Here is a 24,612-nt window from a genome sequence, read left to right as displayed (position 1 = left end):
GCATTCATGTCATGTCATTATCCAATCTGCTTACCTTCACAAGGGTTCCAGGAAAGCTGCAGCCTATCCCAGCTAGCTTCGGGCGAAAGGTGGACTACACCGTGAACTGGTCACCAGTCAGTCGCAGGGCAGATATCGACACAGTCACTTAGCGGGAATCGATCCCACATTGCCCATACCAAAGGCAGGCGTGTGTACCCCCACCATCAGTGACCCTGACTGCATTCATTTTGCTCAAAAGTGTTTTTCCAGGCCACTGTACCTGAGAGTCAGCACTATGGCTCTCCCAACATCAACACAAGACGATAAAAAGTAATGGTTCTAAACTTGTGACAATACATGGCCTTATCGATGCCATTGTAGATTTCTGCTATAATGAGATTGAAAGGCAGTCCAATCAAAAGTTAGTGTGTGACTTTTGGGCCCAGAAGTGTATTTATAGTCACATTATTTTCAGTATGTTTGGGTATGTATGTGTCAATCCTTCATTTCAATCACGATCTACATCAAAAGGGCCCCAAAAGTTGTTAAGGGTTGTTATTGGACCATAGCTGTGCTTTAAAAATACAATGGCAGGAAGAACAGGATGTTTGTGGGCCAGATACTCAACCAAAACACAACCACATACACAACAGACAAAATAGTGTTTTGAAATGTTTAATAGGTAGCAAAATAATTAGACCTGATTATGAATCAATAGTGAAAAATACTTTGCATTGCTAACTATTAAATAATACCCAAATGTGTCTAATATTCTTCTCCCTCCTCTTCCTCATCAAAGGAATCAATCCCGACCTCCTCATAATCCTTCTCAAGGGCCGCCATATCCTCTCTGGCCTCTGAGAACTCTCCTTCCTCCATTCCTTCGCCAACATACCAGTGCACAAACGCCCTTTTGGCATACATCAGATCAAACTTGTGATCCAGGCGAGCCCAGGCTTCAGCGATGGCTGTGGTGTTGCTCAGCATGCACACAGCCCTCTGCACCTTGGCCAGATCTCCTCCAGGAACCACTGTTGGAGGCTGATAATTGATGCCCACTTTGAAGCCAGTGGGACACCAGTCCACAAATTGGATGGTGCGTTTGGTCTTGATGGCGGCAATGGCCACATTAACATCTTTGGGAACTACTTCACCACGATATAGCAGACAGCAGGCCATGTATTTACCATGACGAGGATCACACTTGACCATCTGGTTGGCTGGCTCAAAGCACGCATTGGTGATTTCGGCAACAGAGAGTTGCTCATGGTACGCTTTCTCAGCAGAGATGACTGGAGCATACGTGGCCAGGGGGAAGTGGATACGAGGGTAGGGTACCAAGTTGGTCTGGAACTCGGTCAGGTCAACATTCAGTGCACCGTCAAAGCGAAGAGAGGCTGTGATAGATGACACTATCTGACTAATAAGGCGGTTGAGGTTCGTGTAAGATGGACGCTCAATATCAAGGTTCCTGCGACAGATGTCGTAGATTGCTTCGTTGTCCACCATGAAGGCGCAGTCGGAGTGCTCCAGGGTGGTGTGAGTGGTTAGAATGGAGTTGTAGGGCTCTACCACTGCTGTAGAAACTTGAGGGGCTGGGTAGATTGCAAACTCGAGTTTTGATTTTTTCCCATAATCAACAGAAAGTCGTTCCATTAGGAGGGAGGTGAAACCAGACCCGGTGCCACCACCAAAGGAGTGGAAGACCAAGAATCCTTGGAGACCAGTGCACTGGTCGGACTGTAGATACAAACATAACATTGAAACAGTTTTAATTTGAATGACACAATTAAATGTTCACCGAGTGTTCACTGAAGGGTTTGTATTGCAAATTCTGCTCTGACCAAAATAGACCTCCACTAGAAGTTCCACAACAACCTACGATTCAGATGTACAAGAAATGTCCATAAAGATTCTACTATGGTTACATAAGACTAAAGTAATCACTTCTGTGACGTGTTACTCTTGAATATTGACGGGATAAAATGAGTCAGAAGAAATAACCCTCACCAATTTCCGGATCCTGTCGAGGACAGAGTCAATGATCTCTCTACCGATGGTGTAGTGTCCACGGGCATAGTTGTTGGCCGCATCTTCTTTTCCTGAGATCAGTTGCTCAGGGTGAAAGAGTTGACGATATGTACCAGTACGCACTTCGTCTAGAAATGTGGTAGACAAAAGGAACAGCAGAAAATAATAACTTCTTTTGAAAAGTGTACAGAATTTCTTTTACATTAATTTTGGACAAGAAACCTTTATTGATTGATCAACTAATGTTTTGTGTATAACTCCATGAATTTCAAAGCGAAAACAAAAAAAGTATTTTAGTGCTGACCAACAACCGTGGGTTCAAGGTCAACAAAGACTGCCCTTGGGACATATTTTCCAGCCCCAGTCTCGCTGAAGAAGGTGGTGAAGGAGTCATCATGGCCCCCTTTGTACTTTTGGATCTCCATCGTGCCATCTGATTGAATGCCGTGTTCCAAACAGTAGAGCTCCCAACAGGTGTTCCCCATCTGGACACCAGCTTGGCCTACGTGGACAGAGATGCACTCTCGCTTGAAGAAAGAAACAAGGAAAAGATAAAGGACATAAGAACAAGTTTTTTTTTAAATTTCATAATATTGACTAGACAAGACATAGTAGTGAAGTGGTTCCATATTATTTCAGCTTTAAGAGTTAAAAGTTCAAGTGATTTCAGCAACTGGAGAAGAAGTAAAGGTTTTAATTCCGTCATAGTAACATAAATTACTTAGTGCAATTGTGTTACAAATTCCTCTTAAATAACTGAGTGGATTGATTTTAAAAAGTATCTGCTGAAAAAAACGCTTAGAATTGTTTACATTTAACAAAACAAGGAAGACCTCATTTTGTGTTTCCCCTATTATATCAATGTTGACAGTTGACGCACCCATTTCGCCCCATGATGCAAAGCACACCCTCAGATAAAACTTCCTGGTGCTTGATCGTCGTCATCTTGCTGGACTGGATTAGCAGGAGGAACACCTTCACACCTTATCGTTTACAATGTGGCTATTGCGAATAAAACTGTTAAAACCTATACCCTTTAAAAGTTGATAGTCTTGTATCTTCGAAGCACCGAACATCAAAATAAAATCATTTTGTTTGAATTGACTGTGGACCAGTTTGGTGTTGCACTCGGGTCGTTGAGTACAATTTTGTGCATTACCTGTTATGCCTGACACACTGAAGAGATTAAGGGATACAAATTGGTTAGTATGTAGAGGGTCGAAATACAAGCAGATTTGTATTAACTCTGGCTGTTTTAACTAGGTTATATTGCAAGATGTGTAAAATTTTGGACATTTTCCATTAATCCTGCAAAATGCCAGGAAAGTTTCAGACTAAGTGTTGCTGTAATTTGCCATAAAGGCTTTATTATTGTAAATGAGTAAAATGTATTCCACCTAGTAATTTAAGAAAGAAAAAAATCAAACAATGACCAAATTCTGATGAGATCCAGTCAGTAAACCAAACACTGTATAATATTTTATCCTTTTTTCTCTCTCTCTCTCTCGCTGTCTCTCTCTCTCTCTCTCTCTCTCTCTCTCTCTCTCTCTCTCTCTCGCTCTCTCTCTCTCTCTCTCTTCTCTCTCTCTCTCTCTCTTTCTGTCTTTCTTTCTTCTTCTCAGTGAGCTTGATGACATTGTGCCAGTATTGAAAGGACTGTGGTCTTGGTGAGAGTGACGAAATCAACTATCTTTCCAAAGTTTTTAAGACCTCATTAAATCGGTGTTGAGATTAGTTCAATTCTCCAGTGTCCACTTTTAGTAACCCCAGCTAAAGTGACATCATCTGAATTTCCAGGTATGCAGGTCACGGCACAGCAGCTATTTTGGGTGCACAAGTTGAGAGATGACACCCGGTAGCAATGTGGGTGTGAATGTTTACGTAAACACTGACAGGCAGCCACAGAAACAGTCAATTACTATATTTTAAAAAAATACATCAGTTAGAAAAGAGTAAAGTGTAACTAAGACTTTAACAATTAAATGGCATTCTTTAGTATTTTATAATCAGTTTATCATTTCTAATTCTGACCTGATTGTGCTAAATTGCATTGATTCAATAGTGTATATACAGTATTTGAGTCTTTAGCGTTGCCATTTTAATGCCTAGGGTCTGTTTGAGTAAAGTGAGTGTCCCACTGTTCACTAGTTTCATTAGCATTACTAGCATTGCTAACAAGCTATGTTTGCACAATACTGTGCAAACAAGACTGCATGGAGTGTTTTCCCAGATGAATGCGATTAACTGTGATATATCCTCGCCAATTACTACAATCTTTGAAAAAAATGCATCCCTTTTTTTCCGTCTCCAAAAAAGTGGATCCTACTTGGATCCAACACCTTATTTGTTTATTTATTTTCAAGTCCTCTCCTGGTAGAAATACTGTACTTGTTTTGTCTCACACTGACCTGACTTGTTGCTGCCTGCATGTTTTATGACACACCTAAATTTCAAGCTGGTATGTATTCTGTCGTTCGCCATTGCAACGAAACCAAAGATAGCATGTTAGGGGTGTTTTTTAATAACAGCTCTAAACTGCAATTCAGCAATAAACCTAAAAAAATAAACCCAGCTCCACTGTATTCCAAAGTTATATCTGTCAGCCGTTTCTATCCATTTTGACGCTGATTCAGCCTCTTACAGGTATCTTTGAGTATTAAAAATGTGCATAAAAAATGGAGCACATTAACTGTCAGTTTCAGTTGCACTCCCCTGTGCTTTCCTGACATGACCGCTTGCGTCAAAAATAGATCATTGTCCTTGCGTTTGCCATTAAAGCTGAGCTGAATTTGGTTAGTGACCTGAATGAGCAGGTGATGATGATCTAAACCTCACTTGAGTGCGAAATAAACAGTAGGTTTGACAAAGCGTTATGCAGTCAGAAAACATACTTACCATTATGCCTGCTAAATTGAGGGTCCTTTCCACAATCTGGTTTTGACTTGAATTTCTATGGTGCCTCTCACAGCAGTCCTCAATGTGGTCTGAGTGAGTTTAACTGCCAGATGCACAGAGACTCCAGGCTATATTCAACTTCAAACCACTCCCACCTGTCTCCTTGACAAGCACTGTGAGTGTGCAGGCTGTTCCCATGGCCACGAGGTGCTGCCAGTATATTTCTTCACACAGTAAACTCATCTTGTAACACAAGTGGAAACTTTCACTACTGACAAGCACAGACCTCCAATGTTAATGATGTAGTTGTTCACAATGGAATTTGCTTATAATAGTTTATGATCATCTTGTACAAATAAGTATGAGAGAGACAGGATACCGGCAAATGGAACGTAAAATGTGTCCTCTTCATATGTCATATCATCGTGTCATATGATAAGTCCGTAAACTGTATTGTCAGTCGAAACGAGCAGATGTTACTCCTTCAGGAGTTCTGGGTTTTTTTATTTGAGTGTCTTAAAAAAAGGGAAGAGGGACAAGTTCAACCAGTACATTGGCCCATTTCAGCATGCATATTAACTGACAATGAAATACCCAACCATGCGCTAAAAGAAGAAAAGAAAAGCATCTGAATCCCGGTGTTTACAAGTTTTGTGATTTTTTTTTTTTTGGTGTTCATATTATGATATTTGCATATTTTGTTTGTAGAGTTGACAAAAATAATCAATTCAGGTCATGATAAGAGAATGGTGTTCAGGGCTTTCTTAATCAACACCTTTCCGTTGTTATAAAATTTGTATGATACGAGAGTATATCCAGCCATCTATCCATCCAACCATTTTCTGAGCCACTTATCCTCACAAGGGTCACAGGAGTGCTCCAATTAATGCATGTTTTTAGGATGTGTGAGGAAACCGGATTGCCAGGAGAAAACCCATGCAGGCACGGGGAGAAGATCCAAATGTCACACAGGCAGGGCCGGGATTTGAACTCTGGTCTTCAGAACTGTGAGGCCAACACTCTACAGCTGTTCCACCGTGTCACCCACATACCATCCTCTTAAAAAATGTAGAACATCTGCATTTACTATAAGGATAAAACACAACCATAGACCATCTATAAACTATGCCTTTCTCTAAATACATCTCATTATAAGCAAAAACAAAGCAAAGCAAATTTATTTGTATAGGGGATTTCATACACGAGGTAACTCAATGTGCTTCACAGGATTAAAGGTATTTCAAAACAAAGAGATAAAACATTTAAAACGGCATACAAACAATAAAAATGACAAATAAAATAGTTTTAAAAAGACAATTAAAACTGCATACAGTGCAATTAATATGATCAAAAAGTGGATATATTCTAAATAGCATGTGAAAAAAGAAGAGTTTTCAACCTGCATTTAAAAACATTCACACTTGGGGCTGACCTCAGCTCTCTTGGCAACTTATTCCATTTCTGTGCAGCATAATAGCTAAATGCTCTGGGCTCCACAATTTGACCTGAGGTAGTCGATCTCAGAGCTCTATTGGGTTTGTATTCCATAAGCATTTCTTTAATGTATTCAGGACCTAAATCATTTAGTGATTTATAGACCACTTGCAGAACTTTAAAATCTATTCTAAAGCTGACTGGAAGGCAGTGCAAGGACTTTAGAATTGGAGTTATATGCTCTAACCCCCTTGTTTTGGTCAGAACGTGAGCTACTGCATTCTGAATGAGCTGCAGCTATTTAATACTCTTTTTTGGGAGTCCAGTCAGAAGACCATTACAGTAGTCAAGTCTACCTGAGATAAAAGCATGGATGAGCTTTTCCTGGTCTGCTTGACACATACAAGATTTAACTCTAGATATGTTCTTCAGATGGTAGAAAGCAGTTTTTGTGATTGACTTGATATGTATGTTGAAAGTCAGGTCGGAATTGATCAGAACACCAAGGTTTCGGACTTGGTCTTTGGTTTTTAAAGATAGAGAGTCAAGGTGTCAAATAACAGCAATCCTCTTTTCTTTACTGCCTAAAACAATTGTCTCCGTTTTGTTGTGATTTAGTTGAAGAAAATTTTGGCACATCAAGTTATTTATTTGATTTAGACAGTGACACAATACCTCAATTGAACTGTACTCATCTGGCGACACTACGAAATATAACTGTGTGTCATCTACATAGCTATGTAGTCAAAATTAAAGTTTTGAAGAACTTGACCCAAGGGTAGCATATACAGGCTGAACAGGAGAGGTCCAAGTCATCGGTCATAGCCATTCTTTGAGAACAAGCACCTCCAATGGTCACAAAGTAGCTCCTTTCCTCCAGGTAGGACTTAACCATTTGAGGACCTCAACGATACAAGATTACCTTTCTTTGTTGATTGATAGAGATGAATCAATTACTGCATCTGGTTTATTTTTGTTACTATTATTAGGCAATTGCATGGATATTCATTGTCACTTTATCACTTGGAATAATGTGTAAATAATGCGGCTCCATGTGATGCCATTTGAGGTTAAAGTAGTATACATTAGTATAGACAGGCTACAATACGATTAAAAAAATACTGCGGTGTCACACTATCCATCCATCCCGGGTCGGGTTGTGGGGGAAGTAGCTTCAGCAGGGATACCCAGACTTCCCTTTTCCCAGCCACTTCTTCCAGCTCTTCCGGAGGGATCCCGAGGCATTCCCAAGACAGCCGTGAGACATAGTCTCTCCAGCGTGTCCCCCTCCTCGAGCCGTGACCTTATAGTGGTGGAGGGGTTTGAATGTCTCGATGATCCTAAGACCTAAGTTGTCTGGGGCTTTATGCCCCTGATAGGATCACCCATGGCAAACAGGTCCAAGGTGAGGGACCAGACAAAGTACGACTCCAAAACCCCTATGATGACAACAAAAATTGGATTTTGGTTTCCCTTGTCCGGATGCAGGTCACCGGGGCCCCCCTCTGGACCCAGGCCTGGAGGTGGGGCTTGAAGGTGAGCGCCTTGTGGCCGGGCCTGGACCCATGGGGCTCGGCCTGGCACAGCCCGAAAGGGTTTCATGAGTCCCCCTTCCCATGGGCTCACCACCTGTGAGAGGGGCCGTAGGGGTCGGGTGCAATGTGAGCTGGGCAGTGGCCAAAGGCGGGGACCTTGGCGATCCGATCCCCAGCTGCAGAAACTAGCTCTAGGGACATGGAATGTCACTTCTTTGGCAGGGAAGGAGCCCGAGTTGGTGCGTAACATTGAGAAGTTCCGACTAGGTATAGTCAGACACGCCTCTACACACCACTTGGGCTCTGGCACCACTCCTCTCAAGAGGGGTTGGACTCTGTTCCACTCTGGAGTTGCCCATGGGGAGAGACACCGAGCATGTGTGGCTATAATTATTTCCCCCCAGCTCGGGGCCTGTAGGTTGGGCTTTACCCCAGTGGATGGGAGGGTAGCCTCCCTCCACCTGCAGGTAGGGGCACGGGTCCTGACTCTTGTTTGTGGCTATGCACCAAATAGCAGTGAAGAGTACCAACCCATTTTGGAGTCCTTAGAGGGAGTGCTGGAGCGCGCCCCCGCTGGCGACCCTATCATTCTGCTGGGGGACTTCAATGCCCACGTGGGCAACGACAGTGAGATCTGGAAGGGCGTGACTGGAAAGAATGCCCCCCCCCCCCCAATCAGAACTCGTGTGGTGTTCTGTTACTGGACTTCTGTGCTCATCATGGATTGTCCATAACAAACAAAATGTTCAGGCATATGGGTGTTCACATGTCTACACCAGGACACCCTAGGGCGCAGTTCAATGATCGACTTTGTAGTCGTGTCATCGGACTTGCGACTGCATGTCTTGGACAGTCGAGTGAAGAGAGGGGCAGAGCTGTTAAGTGATCACCACCTGGTGGTGAATTGGCTCCGATGGTGGGGGAAGATGCCAGTATGACGTGGCAGCCCCAAACGTATTGTGAGCGTCTGCTGGGAACGGCTAGCAGATTCCCCTATCAGAAGGAATTTCAACGCCCACCTCCGAAAGAACCTTGCTCACGTCCCAGAGGAGGAGGGGGACATTGAATCCGAGTGGACGATGTTCCGTGCCTCCATTGCTGAGGGGCCCAACCTGAGCTGTGGCCATAAGGTGGTCGGTGCCTGTCGTGGCGGCAACCCACGAACATGTTGGTGGACACCAACAGTGAGGGATGCTGTTAAGCTAAAGAAGGAGTCCTATCGGGCATTTCTGGCCTGTGGGACTCCCGAGGCAGCTGATAGGTATCGGCTGGCCAAGCGGAATGCAGCTTCAGTGGTCGCTGAGGCAAAAACCCGGGCGTGGGAGGAGTTCGGTGAGGTCATGGAGAACAACTTCAGGACAGCTTTGACGAAATTCTGGTTCACCGTCCGGCATCTCAGCAGGTGGAGGCAGTGCACCGTCAACACTGTGTATTGTGGGGATGGGACACTGCCTACCTCAACTCGGGATGAGTCGTGGGGAGAATACTTCGAAGACTTCCTCAATTCCACACACATGCCTTCCCACGAAGAAGCTGAGTATGGTTGCTCTGAGGTGGGCTCTTCTATTTCTGGGGTTGAGGTGTCACCGAGGTGGTTAAAAAGCTCCTTGGTGGCAGGGCGGATGATGTGGTTCTGTTGGCTTCATCAAGATCTCCGGCTCTCACTGGAGCGATTCGCAGCCAAGTGTGAAGCGGCTGGGATGAGAAGAGACTATGGTCCTCAGTCGGAAAAGGGTGGCGTGCCCTCTCCAGGCCGGGATGAGAACCTCACCCAAGTGAAGGAGTTCAAGTATCTTGGGGTCTTGTTCATGGGTGAGGGAAGAATGGAGTGGGAGATTGACAGACGGATCGGTGCAGCGTCTGCAGTGATGCGGACTTTGTATCGGTCAGTTGTGATAAAAAGGGAGCTAAGTCGAAAGGCAAAGGTCTCAATTTACCAGTCGATCTACGTTCCTACTCTCACCTATGAGCATGAGTTGTGGGTCATGACCGAAAGAACAAGATCCTGGATACAAGCGGCCGAAATGAGTTTTCACCGCGGGGTGTCCGGGCTCTCCCTTAGAGGTAGGGTGAGAAGCTCGGTCATCCGGGAGGGGTTCAGTGTCGAGCCGCTACTCCTCCGCATTGAGAGGAGCCAGGAGAGGTGGCAGGGGCATCTGATTCGGATGCCTCCTGGACCCCTCCCTGGTGATGTGTTCCGGACATGTCCCACCGGAAAGAGACCCCAGTGTAACACTGTTGCAATTAATTTATAATAGGTGTGTCAATGATCTCTAATCAATCTTATTGACAGAAAATTAAATCTTGATCAGGGTTGACTGGCAGCGTGGGGCTGATTTACCAATAGTCGTGTGAATTTCAGTAAATATTTGTATGAAAACATTTCTTAATATAATATTAAACAATAAAATGGAAAAAAGTAAAATTTCACTAACTGAGCATGTCTTGTGGTGCAGTGTGAGGCATATTTTTGCATCAAACTGCCACAGTTTATGCGTAAATTTGTTCAAGTTCTTGTATCTGACTCGTCAAACACCTGCTGTAAATTTCACCACAGCTGTGACCAAATTCCAGGCTACAGCACATTTGTGGGCCACCATCCATTTCTTAGCACCCCACGGCATGTACTAAAATGAACAATAGACATCTCAATCGCCTACTTTGTAGTACACTATTTACAGTACTTTCTACACTGGGTGGCAACTGACAGGGCAGGAAAAGACAACAGAAAACAGATTTCCTTTTTCCCTTTTTCCGTCTTTTTCCCCACCAATCACGCATTGTTTGGTGAGATGTTCCTCGGAATTACTATTATTTGCTCCACTTTCTTCTCCATATCAAGGTCACATTACACTGCAGATTGCTCTTGTTTATGTTCTAAATGTGGAGAAATGGTTCTGCTGCTGCTCATTACAGAGGCAGATCTATTCTAGTGTGGCTACCACAAAATTAAATAAACCTTGCCTTTTTGTTTTATTACTTTTTTCATTTTTTTCATAAATATATAACATTTATATTAAAACAATATGTAATTGTTTTACATATCATTATGCAAAGATGAGTTTTACAAAGTTGAAACTAAAAGTGAAGAATTGGTCCTTGTATCCTTCCATTTTTGGGTATGTGGTCCTTGGAAGAAAAAGACTGGACACCCCTATTCTACATTGACTGCAACTTTACTGTTTCAGAAGTCCTTACAGTTCTTGACAGCCAGAGGTCACACTTGCTGAAGAACGAATGAATGCTCCATTTTTATATATATATATTTTTTTTTTTGGGGGGGGGGGGGGCACAGCATATGCGACAGCTAACGGAAAAGGGGGGTTTGTACCATGGCACACGTCCCACAAAAACACAAACAAGAATTTGTGAAACTCTCTTTTTGAATGACTTACTTATACTTGCACCCTCATCTGTGTGCTTATACAGCCTAAAAATGTATATATCTTTTTTTTTTTTTTTAAAAACTGTGGACTTAACTTTGGGATTGAAAGTCTGGGCATTGTCAGTCGAGTAGGCTGCACAAACAGCAGAAGTGGGTCATTAGCCTACTATAAGTATGCAGTGGGCTGCATACTTCCTAGTATTATTTGGCATTGTACATCAGGTAAATTAAAAAGTAGGCCAACTGTTGCTTGATACACTTCAGATCATTAGTATGTAGAAATGGATGGGCATAAAAAGTTTAAATTCCAATTAGATGTGTTATTCTTCACAAAAGAATTGTTTGCACAGTGCATCCCAAAAATGAGCCGTGGTGGATATGACCTAAATATTTCTCACGAAGCAGCTTTGAGTGGGGAAAAAAAAGAAAGAACAAAAACACCTTCACGTTGTTGGATGTTTGTTGACTGGAAGAGCAGTTTGTCTCGTTTGAAATGTTCCTGTTGTTAGATGAGGCCTCTGCCTCGGAGTTATGCGCCGTATCAACAGTTTAGTTTATCTCGGTCAGCTGAACAGGCAGTGACAGCACTGTTGGTCAAATGAAACCCACAATGACAAGATTTTTTTTTTAAATCATGCAAAACCTTTATCATAAAAGCTACTAAAGCAAATTCTGACAGCAATGAGCATGCACACTTTAGTTATGATCAGTCGAGAAAGGTTTTTGTGCATTGTTAATGGATTACATTCTGCTGACGTTTGTGTTTGCAAAACTAAATCCCACTCGGGCACTTGCTCTGTGTGTCATTCAGTACCCATATAAGGTGATTCAACTCAAGGCTATTATGTTTCTTCTCTTTCTCAGAGAGATGTACTGACAATAGAGAATAATAAACCACCTTTTATACTCCGTATTGTTATGCTTATAGTTAAGTCCAAGGCGATAGAACAGTGTGGGAAAGTGTTTTGCATGATAAACAATACATAAAACATACTCTATAACTCAAACACAACATTTATTTTGTAACTTTCATGATTGCCTCCGCCAGGACGTTGTATCGATCCACTGTTAATTTTGTTTATAATATTATCCATCCATTTTCTTTGCTGCTTATCCTCACGAGGGTCACGGGGAGTGCTGGAGCCTATCCCAGCTGTCAATGGGCAGGAGCCAGGGTACACCCTGAACTTTGCCGGCTAATCGCAGAGCACGCAGAGACAAAACAGCCACACTCACAATCACACCTAGGGGTAATTTAGAGTGTCCAATTAATGTTCCATCTTTGTGGGATGTGGGAGGAAACCGGAGTGCCCGGAGAAAATCCACGCAGGCACAGAGAGAACAAACTCCACACAGTCGGAGCCGGGTTCGAACCTGGGTCCTCAGAATGGTGAGGCCAACGCTTTTACCAGCTGATCCACCGTGCCACCTTGTAATATTATATTCTGAAAAATATGTAAGCTTCAAACTCAACATTCCAACACCATTAAATATATGGTTCATGTTCCGCAATATTTATACGGAATAAGGAATACTTGCTCTTTAGATATTTGTCTACCAGGTTTCTCTTAATGAGAAGACCACTACCCCTCCTCAAGCTGTCACTTTATCGTGGTGGAGGGGTTTGTTTGTCCGATAGCAGCTAAATTGTCTGGGGCTTCATGTCCCTGGTAGGGTCACCCATGGCAAACAGGTCCTAGGTGAGGGACCAGACAACGTACAACTCCAAAACCCACTGTGATGACTACAAAAATTGAATCTTGGTTTCCCTTGCCCAGACGCGGGTCACCGCCCCCACCCACCCCCACCCCTCTGGAGCCAGACCTGGAGGTGGGACTCGAAGGTGAGTGCCTGGTGGCTAGGAATGCACCCATGAGGTTTAGCCGCGCACAGCCCAAAAGGGGAACACGGGTCCCCCTTCCTATGGGCTCACTACCTGTGAGAGGGACCATAGAGATCGGGTGCAATGTAAGGTGGGCGGTGGCCAAAGGCGGGAACCTTGGCAATCCAATCCCCGGCTACAGAAACTAGCTCTAGGGACATGGAATGTCACCTCTTTGGCAGGGAAGGAGCCCGAGTTGGTGCATGAGTCGAGAAGTTCTCTACTCATCGCTTGGGCTCTGGCATCACTCCTCTTGAGAGGGGATGGACTCTGTTCCACTCAGGAATTGCCTACGGGAAGAGACACCGAGCAGGTGCGGATATACTTATTGCCCCAGGGCTCGAGGCCTGTGCATTGGGGTTTACCCCGGTGCATGAGAGGGTAGCCTCCCTCTGCCTGCATGTAGGGGGACGAGTCCTGACTCTTGTTTGTGCTTATGCACCAAACAACAGTGCAGAGTACCCACCCTTTTTGGAGTCCTTAGAGGGTGTGCTGGAGAGCGCCCCCTCTGGCGACCCTATCATTCTGCTAGGAACGATTCGCAGCCAAGTGTGAAGCGGCTGGGATAAGAATCAGCACCACCAAATCCGAGACTATGGTCCTCAGTCGGAAAAGGGTGGCGTGCCCTCTCCAGGTCGGGGATGATATCCTTCCCCAAATGGAGGAGTTCAAGTATCTTGGGGTCTTGTTCACAAGTGAGGGAAGAATGGAGCAGGAGATCGACAGACGGATCGGTGCAGCGTCTGCAGTGATGTGGACTTTGTATCGGTCAGTTGTGGTAAAGAGGGAGCTAAGTCGAAAGGCAAAGGTCTCAATTTACCTGTCAATCTACGTTCCTACCCTCACCTATGGGCATGAGTTGTGGGTCGTGACCGAAAGAAAAAGATCACGGATACAAGCGGCCAAAATGAGTTTTCTCCGCGGGTGTCCGGGCTCTCCCTAGAGGTAGGGTGAGAAGCTCAGTCATCCGGGAAGGGATCAGTGTCGAGCCGCTACTCCTCCGCATTGAGAGGAGCCAGATGAGGTGGCTGGGGCATCTGATTCGGATGCCTCCTGGATGCCTCCCTGGTGAGATGTTCTGGGTATGTCCCACCGGAAAGAGACCCCGATGACGACCCTGGACAGGCTGGAGAGACTATGTCTCTCGGCTGGCTTGGGAACGCCTGGGGATCCCTCCGGAAGAGCTGGAAGAAGTGGCTGGGGAAAAGGAAGTCTGGGTATCCCTGCTGAAGCTACTTACCCCGCGACCCGACCCGGAAAAGCGGCAGATACTGGATGGATGGATGGATGGATGGTCCCATTTAATATTGTTTAGTGTGACTTAATCTTATTATCTCTCTCTTGGTTATACAACTATAGAAATAGTAAAAGTGTACAACAGAATACTCTGAAAGTAGGTGTGTGAAACTGGTATATTTTTTTCTTAGCACTACAAAAATAATAGCTGCAACAGTACACTCCAATTCACTTTAACACATACACAAAACCCACACAAAGCCTTGGGTGGTGACATCCTTCCGCATTGTGTTGTCTATTGAGTGGATGAATGTATAATTGTCCCATCAGCAGATTCTCTGATTACAACTCATATCAAATCACTGTTCACGTCAAAGCGTAGGTATATAAAGTCAACCAACTCTAGTGGCTCAACAATTACATCTTCTTACTGACATCTGAACGTTGGAATAGAGAGATCAACAATGGTAAGATACTTTTAACTAAAAACTACACCATGAGATACACTGTATCGTCCTTGGCGCACAAATAAAGTACTTGGGGAATTTCAAACAAGCTGCTCTCTGTTTTTACAGCGTGAATGCATCTCCATACATGTAGGCCAAGCTGGAGCTCAGATTGGCAATGCATGTTGGGAGTTGTACTGTCTGGAACATGGCATTCAACCAGATGGTCAGATGCCTTCTGATAAAACAATCAGTGGTGGTGATGACTCCTTCAACACTTTTTTCAGTGAGACGGGCGCAGGAAAACATGTTCCAAGAGCAATCTTTGTAGACCTGGAGCCCACTGTCATTGGTCAGTGATTGATTTGATATATTCTTAAAAAGAACATTGTGAAAAATTATTATTCTTTTTTGTTGTTGTTATTTTGTTCAGATGAGGTTCGCACAGGTACCTATCGTCAGCTGTTCCATCCAGAACAGTTGATCACAGGGAAGGAGGATGCTGCCAACAACTATGCCCGCGGTCACTACACCATTGGAAAGGAGATCATTGATCTAGTTCTGGACAGGACACGCAAACTGGTGAGACCCTTTATCTTTAATCCCTTTAACCCTTTTAATGCAGCAAAAGGTTCATGAAAAAATGTCATGGATGTAACATTTGGCATAGAGGTTAGTTCAGACCTTCTGTGTACGAATCTTGGCTAGGGCATTTCTGTATGGAGTTGGTGTGGGGTAAAAAATACACGGTGAATGGGGACTAATTGATTACTTTAATTTGCCTATTCTTGAATGTAAAATGGGAATGATCTGTTGTGAACATGAACCCTGTGGTTGACTGGTGCATGCTGCCTCGCCTCAAAGGTTGGATGGGATAGGGTATAGGTCTCCAATGACCCTGAAAAGAATAATCAATAGAAAATGGATGGATGGATGGATGGATGGATGGATGGATGGATGGATGGATGGATGGATGGATGGATGGATGGATGGATGGTCCCATTTAATATTGTTTAGTGTGACTTAATCTTATTATCTCTCTCTTGGTTATACAACTATAGAAATAGTAAAAGTGTACAACAGAATACTCTGAAAGTAGGTGTGTGAAACTGGTATATTTTTTTCTTAGCACTACAAAAATAATAGCTGCAACAGTACACTCCAATTCACTTTAACACATACACAAAACCCACACAAAGCCTTGGGTGGTGACATCCTTCCGCATTGTGTTGTCTATTGAGTGGATGAATGTATAATTGTCCCATCAGCAGATTCTCTGATTACAACTCATATCAAATCACTGTTCACGTCAAAGCGTAGGTATATAAAGTCAACCAACTCTAGTGGCTCAACAATTACATCTTCTTACTGACATCTGAACGTTGGAATAGAGAGATCAACAATGGTAAGATACTTTTAACTAAAAACTACACCATGAGATACACTGTATCGTCCTTGGCGCACAAATAAAGTACTTGGGGAATTTCAAACAAGCTGCTCTCTGTTTTTACAGCGTGAATGCATCTCCATACATGTAGGCCAAGCTGGAGCTCAGATTGGCAATGCATGTTGGGAGTTGTACTGTCTGGAACATGGCATTCAACCAGATGGTCAGATGCCTTCTGATAAAACAATCAGTGGTGGTGATGACTCCTTCAACACTTTTTTCAGTGAGACGGGCGCAGGAAAACATGTTCCAAGAGCAATCTTTGTAGACCTGGAGCCCACTGTCATTGGTCAGTGATTGATTTGATATATTCTTAAAAAGAACATTGTGAAAAATTATTATTCTTTTTTGTTGTTGTTATTTTGTTCAGATGAGGTTCGCACAGGTACCTATCGTCAGCTGTTCCATCCAGAACAGTTGATCACAGGGAAGGAGGATGCTGCCAACAACTATGCCCGCGGTCACTACACCATTGGAAAGGAGATCATTGATCTAGTTCTGGACAGGACACGCAAACTGGTGAGACCCTTTATCTTTAATCCCTTTAACCCTTTTAATGCAGCAAAAGGTTCATGAAAAAATGTCATGGATGTAACATTTGGCATAGAGGTTAGTTCAGACCTTCTGTGTACGAATCTTGGCTAGGGCATTTCTGTATGGAGTTGGTGTGGGGTAAAAAATACACGGTGAATGGGGACTAATTGATTACTTTAATTTGCCTATTCTTGAATGTAAAATGGGAATGATCTGTTGTGAACATGAACCCTGTGGTTGACTGGTGCATGCTGCCTCGCCTCAAGGTTGGATGGGATAGGGTATAGGTCTCCAATGACCCTGAAAAGAATAATCAATAGAAAATGGATGGATGGATGGATGGATGGATGGATGGATGGATGGATGGATGGATGGATGGATGGATGGATGGATGGATTGGTCACTTTTCTGTGTACTGTTGCATTTTCAGGCTGATCAATGCACTGGCTTGCAAGGATTCCTAATCTTCCACTCTTTTGGTGGAGGCACCGGCTCTGGTTTCACCTCCCTACTCATGGAGAGACTGTCAGTTGATTATGGTAAAAAGTCTAAGCTTGAATTTGCCATCTACCCAGCCCCTCAGGTTTCCACAGCAGTGGTAGAGCCTTACAATTCTATTCTGACCACTCACACCACCCTTGAGCACTCAGACTGTGCCTTCATGGTTGACAATGAAGCAATCTATGACATCTGTCGCAGGAATCTTGACATTGAAAGGCCAACCTACACGAACCTGAACAGGCTTATTGGCCAGATTGTGTCTTCGATCACTGCCTCACTTCGCTTTGATGGAGCCCTGAATGTTGACCTGACTGAGTTCCAGACCAACTTGGTGCCCTATCCTCGTATCCACTTCCCTTTGGCCACATATGCCCCGGTCATTTCTGCTGAGAAGGCGTACCATGAGCAACTCTCTGTGGCCGACATCACAAATACCTGCTTTGAGCCAGCCAACCAGATGGTCAAATGCGATCCTCGCCATGGTAAATACATGGCCTGCTGTCTGCTGTACCGTGGAGATGTGGTGCCTAAAGATGTCAACTCTGCCATTGCCGCCATCAAGACCAAACGCAGCATCCAGTTTGTGGACTGGTGTCCTACTGGCTTCAAAGTGGGCATCAATTACCAGCCTCCAACAGTGGTTCCTGGAGGAGATCTGGCCAAGGTGCAGAGGGCTGTGTGCATGCTGAGCAACACCACAGCGATTGCTGAAGCCTGGGCTCGCCTGGATCACAAGTTTGATTTGATGTATGCCAAAAGGGCGTTTGTGCACTGGTATGTTGGGGAGGGAATGGAGGAAGGAGAGTTCTCAGAGGCCAGAGAGGATATGGCGGCCCTTGAGAAGGATTATGAAGAAGTGGGTGCAGACAACATTGGGGAGGAGGATGAAGGAGAGGAATATTGACCCAATGACACACATACAAACACAACTTAAGTGGTTCAATTTAGTCTTTTCATCAGTTTGACTAGAAGGTCATTCCCTTCCTATTACAGTGTATTAAAATACTGAATATTTTTTGTTTGTAACCTCCGCAGAGATCCTTTCTTTGTGCAGTGTCAGTTTCTCTTTTGTGCACCTCCCCCACACTTATCCCCGCACATGTGGAATGTAAGTTATGAAAGGGCTCCAATGTCAGTTTCTATACACTGTACCATTCAGCTGTGACTCTGTGAGTATTACAGTGAGAGAATAAGAGACTAACCTACTGTCTGCTGTTGTTTGCTTAGTTCATAGTCAGGCACAACCAGACTGTAAAAACAACTGACTCCCTGTCCTTCAGTAGGCACACTGTGATAAGGAAATGGTTGAATAACTTGGAGTGAGTGAATTACCAGATTAAACAAAATCATTTTCACACATCTTTGAATGCATTGCATGTGTCTATGTCTATGTATCAATGTATTGTATTAAAAACAGGAATTTCCCTTATCCACTACAAAAAAAAGCATGAACTTAACTATACCCATCACTTAGTTATCTACAGCACACAAATTACAGTAAAATCAACATGAACCAATAACTTAAATAATAGTGTTAAATCAGCAACATAGTGAAAAATTGACATGATAACACAGTACAGTATAAACAAGCACATTATTCCCAGTACACTTCTCTAAAGACTCTTAACTGATTAGATAGATAGATAGATAGATAGATAGATAGATAGATAGATAGATAGATAGATAGATAGATAGATAGATAGATAGATAGATAGATAGATAGATAGATAGATAGATAGATAGATAGATAGATAGATAGATAGATAGATAGATAGATAGATAGATAGATAGATAGATAGATAGATAGATAGATAGATAGATTAGGGATGTACAAACACACACATTTCTCACACGACCGTAATTTAAATGTGAAGAGCAAGAAAAAGTTCTGGAATGATTTGGCCCGCCCCACCCCAAGTAAACTGTATATGTACTGAGTGTAGTTATTGTGGACGACCCTGCTGCTGGTCCTTTGCTAGCCCGCTCGAATCCTACAGTGGTTTGTTATGTAGACCACATGTGACACAAAACTGAGTGAGGCGGTGACGTTGCCATGGTGGTCCACGAGCTAGCTTGCCAGCTGGCCAGGGGGGATAACCGGTACCGCACTAGCCCATGGACTGGCATTGGCTGCCTCACTTGCTTTTGTGTGGATCCACAAAACAGACAGATAAGGGAATGTTAACTGTTTATTAAGCACAGCGGCACACATTATTCAGCCTATAGCTCACACTACAGATGTTTGACCATTTACTGAATTTTACCGACCTATTTGATTAAGATCTGATAAATGTGTGGTGCATTCACTGCTTTCACCAGACTTGCCCACAGCATGGTACATTCATTTTCTGAGCCGCTTATACTCACGAGAGTCGGTGGACTGCTGGAGCCTATCCCAGCTATCATCAGGCAGGAGGCAGTGTACACCCTGAACTGGATGTCACCCAATCACAGGGCACATGGAGACAGACAACAGTCACACTCACAATCACACTTAGAGGCAATTTAGAGTCTCCAGTTAATGCATGTTTTTGGGATGTGGTAGGAAACCAGAGTGCCCAGAGAAAACCCACACAGGCACAGGGAGTACATGCAAATTACACACAAGTGGGGTCGGGATTGAACCCCGAACCTCAGAACTCTGAAGCCAACGCTCTACAACTGCGCCACCGTGCCGCCACAGCTTTTACATTTTTTTTTTCCATTCATTCAAATTCAGCAGTCTAGTTAACAGCGCTCTTTTCTGTGGTGTGTTAAAATGTTTTATTTTAACTTTGCAAGGACTTGAAGAAGTTTCCACAACTGACAATATCATGTCATTATTTATGCTGCCTTGTTTGTGATATTTACTCATAGTCACTTGTTTGTGGTCATGGATGGATTAATCCCTTTCAGTTACTTTCTTCCAATAAGGGATAGCAAAATGCACATTTATACAAGCGCTGCCATTTAGCTACAACTCACACCCAGACTCATACAAACAGTCTTCTGACTTAAGTCAACATTGTTTAAATGGCCCTCAACTCTTTCATTCTTTTCTGAAGTCACACTAAACTGTCAGTCAATATCATTATTTAATGTTGTTGAATGTTTTAATGTCAGAACTCTGAAACCTCTGCACTAGCTTACGACATAATTAATACATGAATCAAAATCAGAATACAGGAATTAAATTCAAAACACATTAGGTTGACTTTATACGTTTGTGTAGTGTGTTCAGTACTGTACTTGTAAGGTTAATGAATCATACAAGCACACGCACTGCAAAATCATTACTTTAGGTCAAACTGCTCGTTAAAACGCAGGAGAACGAATTGCTGTTGTCGAATTTCAGTGATTTCCGCCCCTCTCCTCCTCTTCGGCCAATGACGAACGGAGCTGTGCCTGAAGTTCCTGCGGACGGCCCGCCTCCACTCCCCCTGCATATATATATTTGGACTCACCCCGCCTCCTCCGCACTTTGCCTTGTCTCTGAATCCGCTACTTCATTCGAAGGACAAGCAGCCAAAATGGTGAGTAACCGCGTGGCCCGGTGAAGTCCCCTGGTAGCTAGCGTTTTCTCGGGTTTCGTGTTCTCGGTGTCGAAATGAGTCTGTACGGATAACTGGTGTGTTAATTAGCGGTACTCCGCTGTTGCTTTGCTGACGTGTGATGCGTGCCAACTTAAAAATGTGTGGGGAAAGTTCCGAAAAAGTGAGTATATCCGTCATGGATAAATGGGTTAAACGACGAAATTTAATGACAGTCTGGTTTATTTATTTTTTTAGTATTAGATTATCGTGTTTGGAAAAATGTCAAACCTAAATTGGTGGACGTTATACATGTGAAATGATTCACGCTCGATGGGAGGAAAAAAGGAGTGGTCTGTAGTCACAAGTTTGGTGTCCGCCATCTTCCACACCCCCCCCCCCCAACCCAGCCGCCATTTTTCAGCATTTGGGCGGTTCATCCCCAGAGTTACACAGCATTGCAGCTGGAAAGAGTGGGGGAAGGGCGAGGCCAGACATTTTGAATACTTGGCGGATTTCCCCCACTTCCCCTATAAACTTTTCAACACTGTTCAGCTTATCACAATCAAGGATGTTTTATAAATTATTTCCAACTGTCTTTTCTATAAACTCATTCCAGCACATGCAGAGTTTCAATGGTTCTTCATATTTGGCTACCAGAAGGTGGCCTATGCATTGAGTCTTTTTCAAAATCTCAAGACAGACTAATTGTGCTTCAAGATCCTAAAATGTCTGCTTTAGAAAAAGGAAGAGCTGTGTGAAATGTACCCCCCCCCACGAATATTATAAACATTGAAATGTCAGCAACTCTAATTGCTTTTGCTCAATGTCATTTAATGGATTTTTTTTATGTAAGGGGGTACTTGTATATTGGTGTGACTGTACATAATGCACGGAAGAATTTAATCTGACTTTAAAATGTGTAACAGCAACAAACTATTTATTCGTACCTTCTCTTCCATCCAGCGTGAATGTATTTCTATGCATGTCGGCCAAGCCGGAGCCCAGATGGGCAATGCTTGCTGGGAGCTTTACTGCCTGGAACATGGCATTCAACCAGATGGCCAGATGCCCTCCGATAAGACAATTGGAGGAGGTGATGACTCATTCAATACCTTCTTCAGTGAGACTGGTGCTGGGAAACATGTACCCAGGGCCATCTTTGTTGATCTGGAGCCAACTGTCATTGGTGAGTAACTTGCAACGCTCATAGTATCCCCCCCCCCCTTTTTAAAGTTAGCTCATGCATCAACTACTTTAATGTTAAAAGAACTACCTTGTTTTTTACAGACGAGGTTCGTACAGGTACCTACCGTCAACTGTTCCACCCAGAACAGCTAATTACAGGTAAGGAGGATGCCGCGAACAACTATGCTCGTGGTCACTACACCATTGGCAAGGAGATCATTGATCTGGTTCTGGACAGGACTCGCAAGCTCGTAAGTACTAAGTACTTGTTAAGTGTTTAAAATAAATAAATAAATAAATGCCTTCCTCTTTCAGGCTGATCAATGCACTGGCTTGCAAGGATTTCTTATCTTTCACTCCTTTGGTGGTGGTACCGGTTCAGGTTTCACCTCCCTGCTCATGGAAAGACTGTCTGTAGACTATGGCAAGAAATCAAAACTTGAGTTTGCAGTCTACCCAGCCCCACAAGTGTCCACCGCAGTGGTAGAGCCTTACAATTCCATTCTGACCACTCACACCACCCTTGAGCACTCAGACTGTGCCTTCATGGTTGACAATGAAGCAATCTATGACATTTGTCGCAGGAATCTTGACATTGAAAGGCCAACCTACACTAACCTGAACAGGCTTATTGGCCAGATTGTGTCTTCGATCACTGCCTCACTTCGCTTTGATGGAGCCCTGAATGTTGACCTGACTGAGTTCCAGACCAACTTGGTGCCCTACCCTCGTATCCACTTCCCCCTGGCCACGTATGCTCCGGTCATCTCTGCTGAGAAAGCATACCATGAGCAACTCTCTGTAGCAGACATCACCAACGCCTGCTTTGAGCCAGCCAACCAGATGGTGAAGTGTGATCCTCGCCATGGTAAATACATGGCCTGCTGTCTGCTGTACCGTGGAGATGTGGTGCCTAAAGATGTCAACTCTGCCATTGCCGCCATCAAGACCAAACGCACCATCCAGTTTGTGGACTGGTGCCCCACTGGCTTCAAAGTGGGCATCAATTACCAACCTCCGACAGTGGTTCCTGGAGGAGATCTGGCCAAGGTGCAGAGGGCTGTGTGCATGCTGAGCAACACCACAGCCATCGCTGAAGCCTGGGCTCGCCTGGATCACAAGTTTGATCTGATGTATGCCAAAAGGGCGTTTGTGCACTGGTATGTAGGCGAAGGAATGGAGGAAGGGGAGTTCTCAGAGGCCAGAGAAGATATGGCTGCCCTAGAGAAGGATTATGAGGAGGTCGGTACTGACAGCATTGGGGATGATGAAGAAGGAGAGGAGTACTAATGAGTCTTATTGCTGAAGGCTTGGCCATTCCATGTTCCAAAAATTAAATGACACTGTCATTGTTCAGTGTTAATAAAGAATTCCAAACCACTAAAGTATTTTGTATGGTCATTTACGAATGTTAAACTGACTACAGAGGTATAGATTCTTCGTGAAAATCACAGCCATGAGTAATTCATTTATTGGAATTAAAAAAAAAAACTGCACTGTTTTGTTCAGTATTTTATCTTGATAGTTTGGGTGTTTTTAAAGTGCTGACTTACTCACTCGAAAGCACACTGACATTTTCTTATGGGCACAGGTAATAAACTTACAACTAAAGTAAATTTTAAAGGCTGTCATCAAAATTAGTCAATCTACAATTTTTCTTTTGTATAAACTTGTAACCCTGATGCAAATTGAATACATTTGCCAGAATGCTCTGTTACTTTCTCATGCGCAACTACTATCAACTAAACTTTCTCAGAATCTTTAAAAGGATTAATGGGGAAAATTTGGGTTTGTTCGTCCAATGGTAGTGTATCAAATACTGGATAATCAGTAGGACTTACAGCGTGTAAACTTGACCTCGCCACACAAATGAAAAATCCGCGGCTATTTGGTATTGACACGAACACTAGTATTCACTGCAAAAAAAAAAAAACTACCTTACACGTCACAAATAGCATGGCAATCGGAGTTAACAGCTGGCTGTGTACTCCTGTTTGAAGGTCCAGGTATCAATGAGATGACATGGCAATCATACGTTATACTTCAATCTGGGCCTAAAAATATTTGCACGTGCACGGCCGCATACGTCTGGTAGGGTTTCATTTGTATAGTTTTAATTCAAATGAGTTATTCTCGGGTGGTTGTTGTTCCTACCGATTTCATAGAGTGGGGCGCCACCTGCCGCAAAATCAAAGTGATTGTTTACTGCCACGAGGCAGTTTGAATTCGATTGTTTTGGGGGGGGGGGACTTGTCATCCTCTTGCCCTAAGGCCTAGCTGATATAAATGTTGAAATGCTAAGCCTGTTTTGCAACCCTTATTTGAATCACTAACCGTCTTGAAATCCCGTCTTATTCGATGTCCAGTCTGAGTCTGTATTATGGGGCAGTAAAGTATTTTTCCAAGTGATATTAGTGTAAAAAGTTGGAATCCCCTGCACGAGTCCATTTGCAATAGTAAAGTTTACCACAAGATGGAATTTATTCTCCAATGACGATGTCTGCGTGAATTTAACTGGGCGAAAGAACCATTTAAAACCAACATTGTTTAAATGGCCCTCAACTCTTTCATTCCTAACTAAAACAGCGTCGCCTGTTGGAGGCATAC

The 24,612-nt window shown here is 43.6% G+C and overlaps 3 protein-coding genes and 1 non-coding gene across 5 annotated transcripts; 3 read left to right on the top strand and 1 right to left on the bottom strand.

The window, feature by feature from the left end:
* Window positions 1-661: 661 nt before the first annotated feature.
* LOC133511923 (tubulin alpha chain-like) lies at window positions 662-20,770 on the bottom strand. Of its 2 annotated transcripts, none has more exons than XM_061841035.1 (4): window positions 20,752-20,770; window positions 2,318-2,540; window positions 1,993-2,141; window positions 662-1,722 (listed from the first exon to the last, which is right to left on the bottom strand). In XM_061841035.1, exons 2-4 carry the CDS (start codon window positions 2,496-2,498, stop codon window positions 748-750), a joined length of 1,305 nt encoding a protein of 434 aa, XP_061697019.1. In that variant the 5' UTR covers window positions 2,499-2,540; window positions 20,752-20,770; the 3' UTR covers window positions 662-747. The 2 variants fall into 2 exon arrangements, with proteins under 2 accessions (XP_061697019.1, XP_061697018.1); XM_061841034.1 differs by lacking the exon at window positions 20,752-20,770 and adding an exon at window positions 4,909-4,991.
* On the top strand, window positions 5,737-18,502 carry LOC133511921 (tubulin alpha chain-like). The gene is made up of 6 exons (XM_061841031.1): window positions 5,737-5,915; window positions 15,114-15,178; window positions 15,260-15,408; window positions 16,340-16,562; window positions 16,644-16,792; window positions 17,238-18,502. Exons 1-6 carry the CDS (start codon window positions 5,845-5,847, stop codon window positions 18,210-18,212), a joined length of 1,632 nt encoding a protein of 543 aa, XP_061697015.1. The 5' UTR covers window positions 5,737-5,844; the 3' UTR covers window positions 18,213-18,502.
* LOC133512770 (U7 small nuclear RNA) lies at window positions 12,792-12,847 on the top strand. The gene has a single exon (XR_009798288.1). It is a non-coding gene; the product is annotated as a U7 small nuclear RNA (small nuclear RNA).
* Window positions 20,686-23,390, top strand: LOC133511922 (tubulin alpha chain). Its single transcript, XM_061841032.1, has 4 exons — window positions 20,686-20,820; window positions 21,784-22,006; window positions 22,108-22,256; window positions 22,321-23,390. The coding sequence occupies exons 1-4, from the start codon at window positions 20,818-20,820 to the stop codon at window positions 23,293-23,295; spliced, it is 1,350 nt and encodes a 449-aa protein (XP_061697016.1). The 5' UTR covers window positions 20,686-20,817; the 3' UTR covers window positions 23,296-23,390.
* The last annotated feature ends 1,222 nt before the right edge of the window (window positions 23,391-24,612 follow it).

The sequence above is a fragment of the Syngnathoides biaculeatus genome, chromosome 14 (assembly GCF_019802595.1).
Source record: "Syngnathoides biaculeatus isolate LvHL_M chromosome 14, ASM1980259v1, whole genome shotgun sequence".
In the NCBI taxonomy this organism is placed as follows: Eukaryota; Metazoa; Chordata; class Actinopteri; order Syngnathiformes; family Syngnathidae; genus Syngnathoides; species Syngnathoides biaculeatus.
This window is presented reverse-complemented; position numbering and strand designations above follow the sequence as displayed.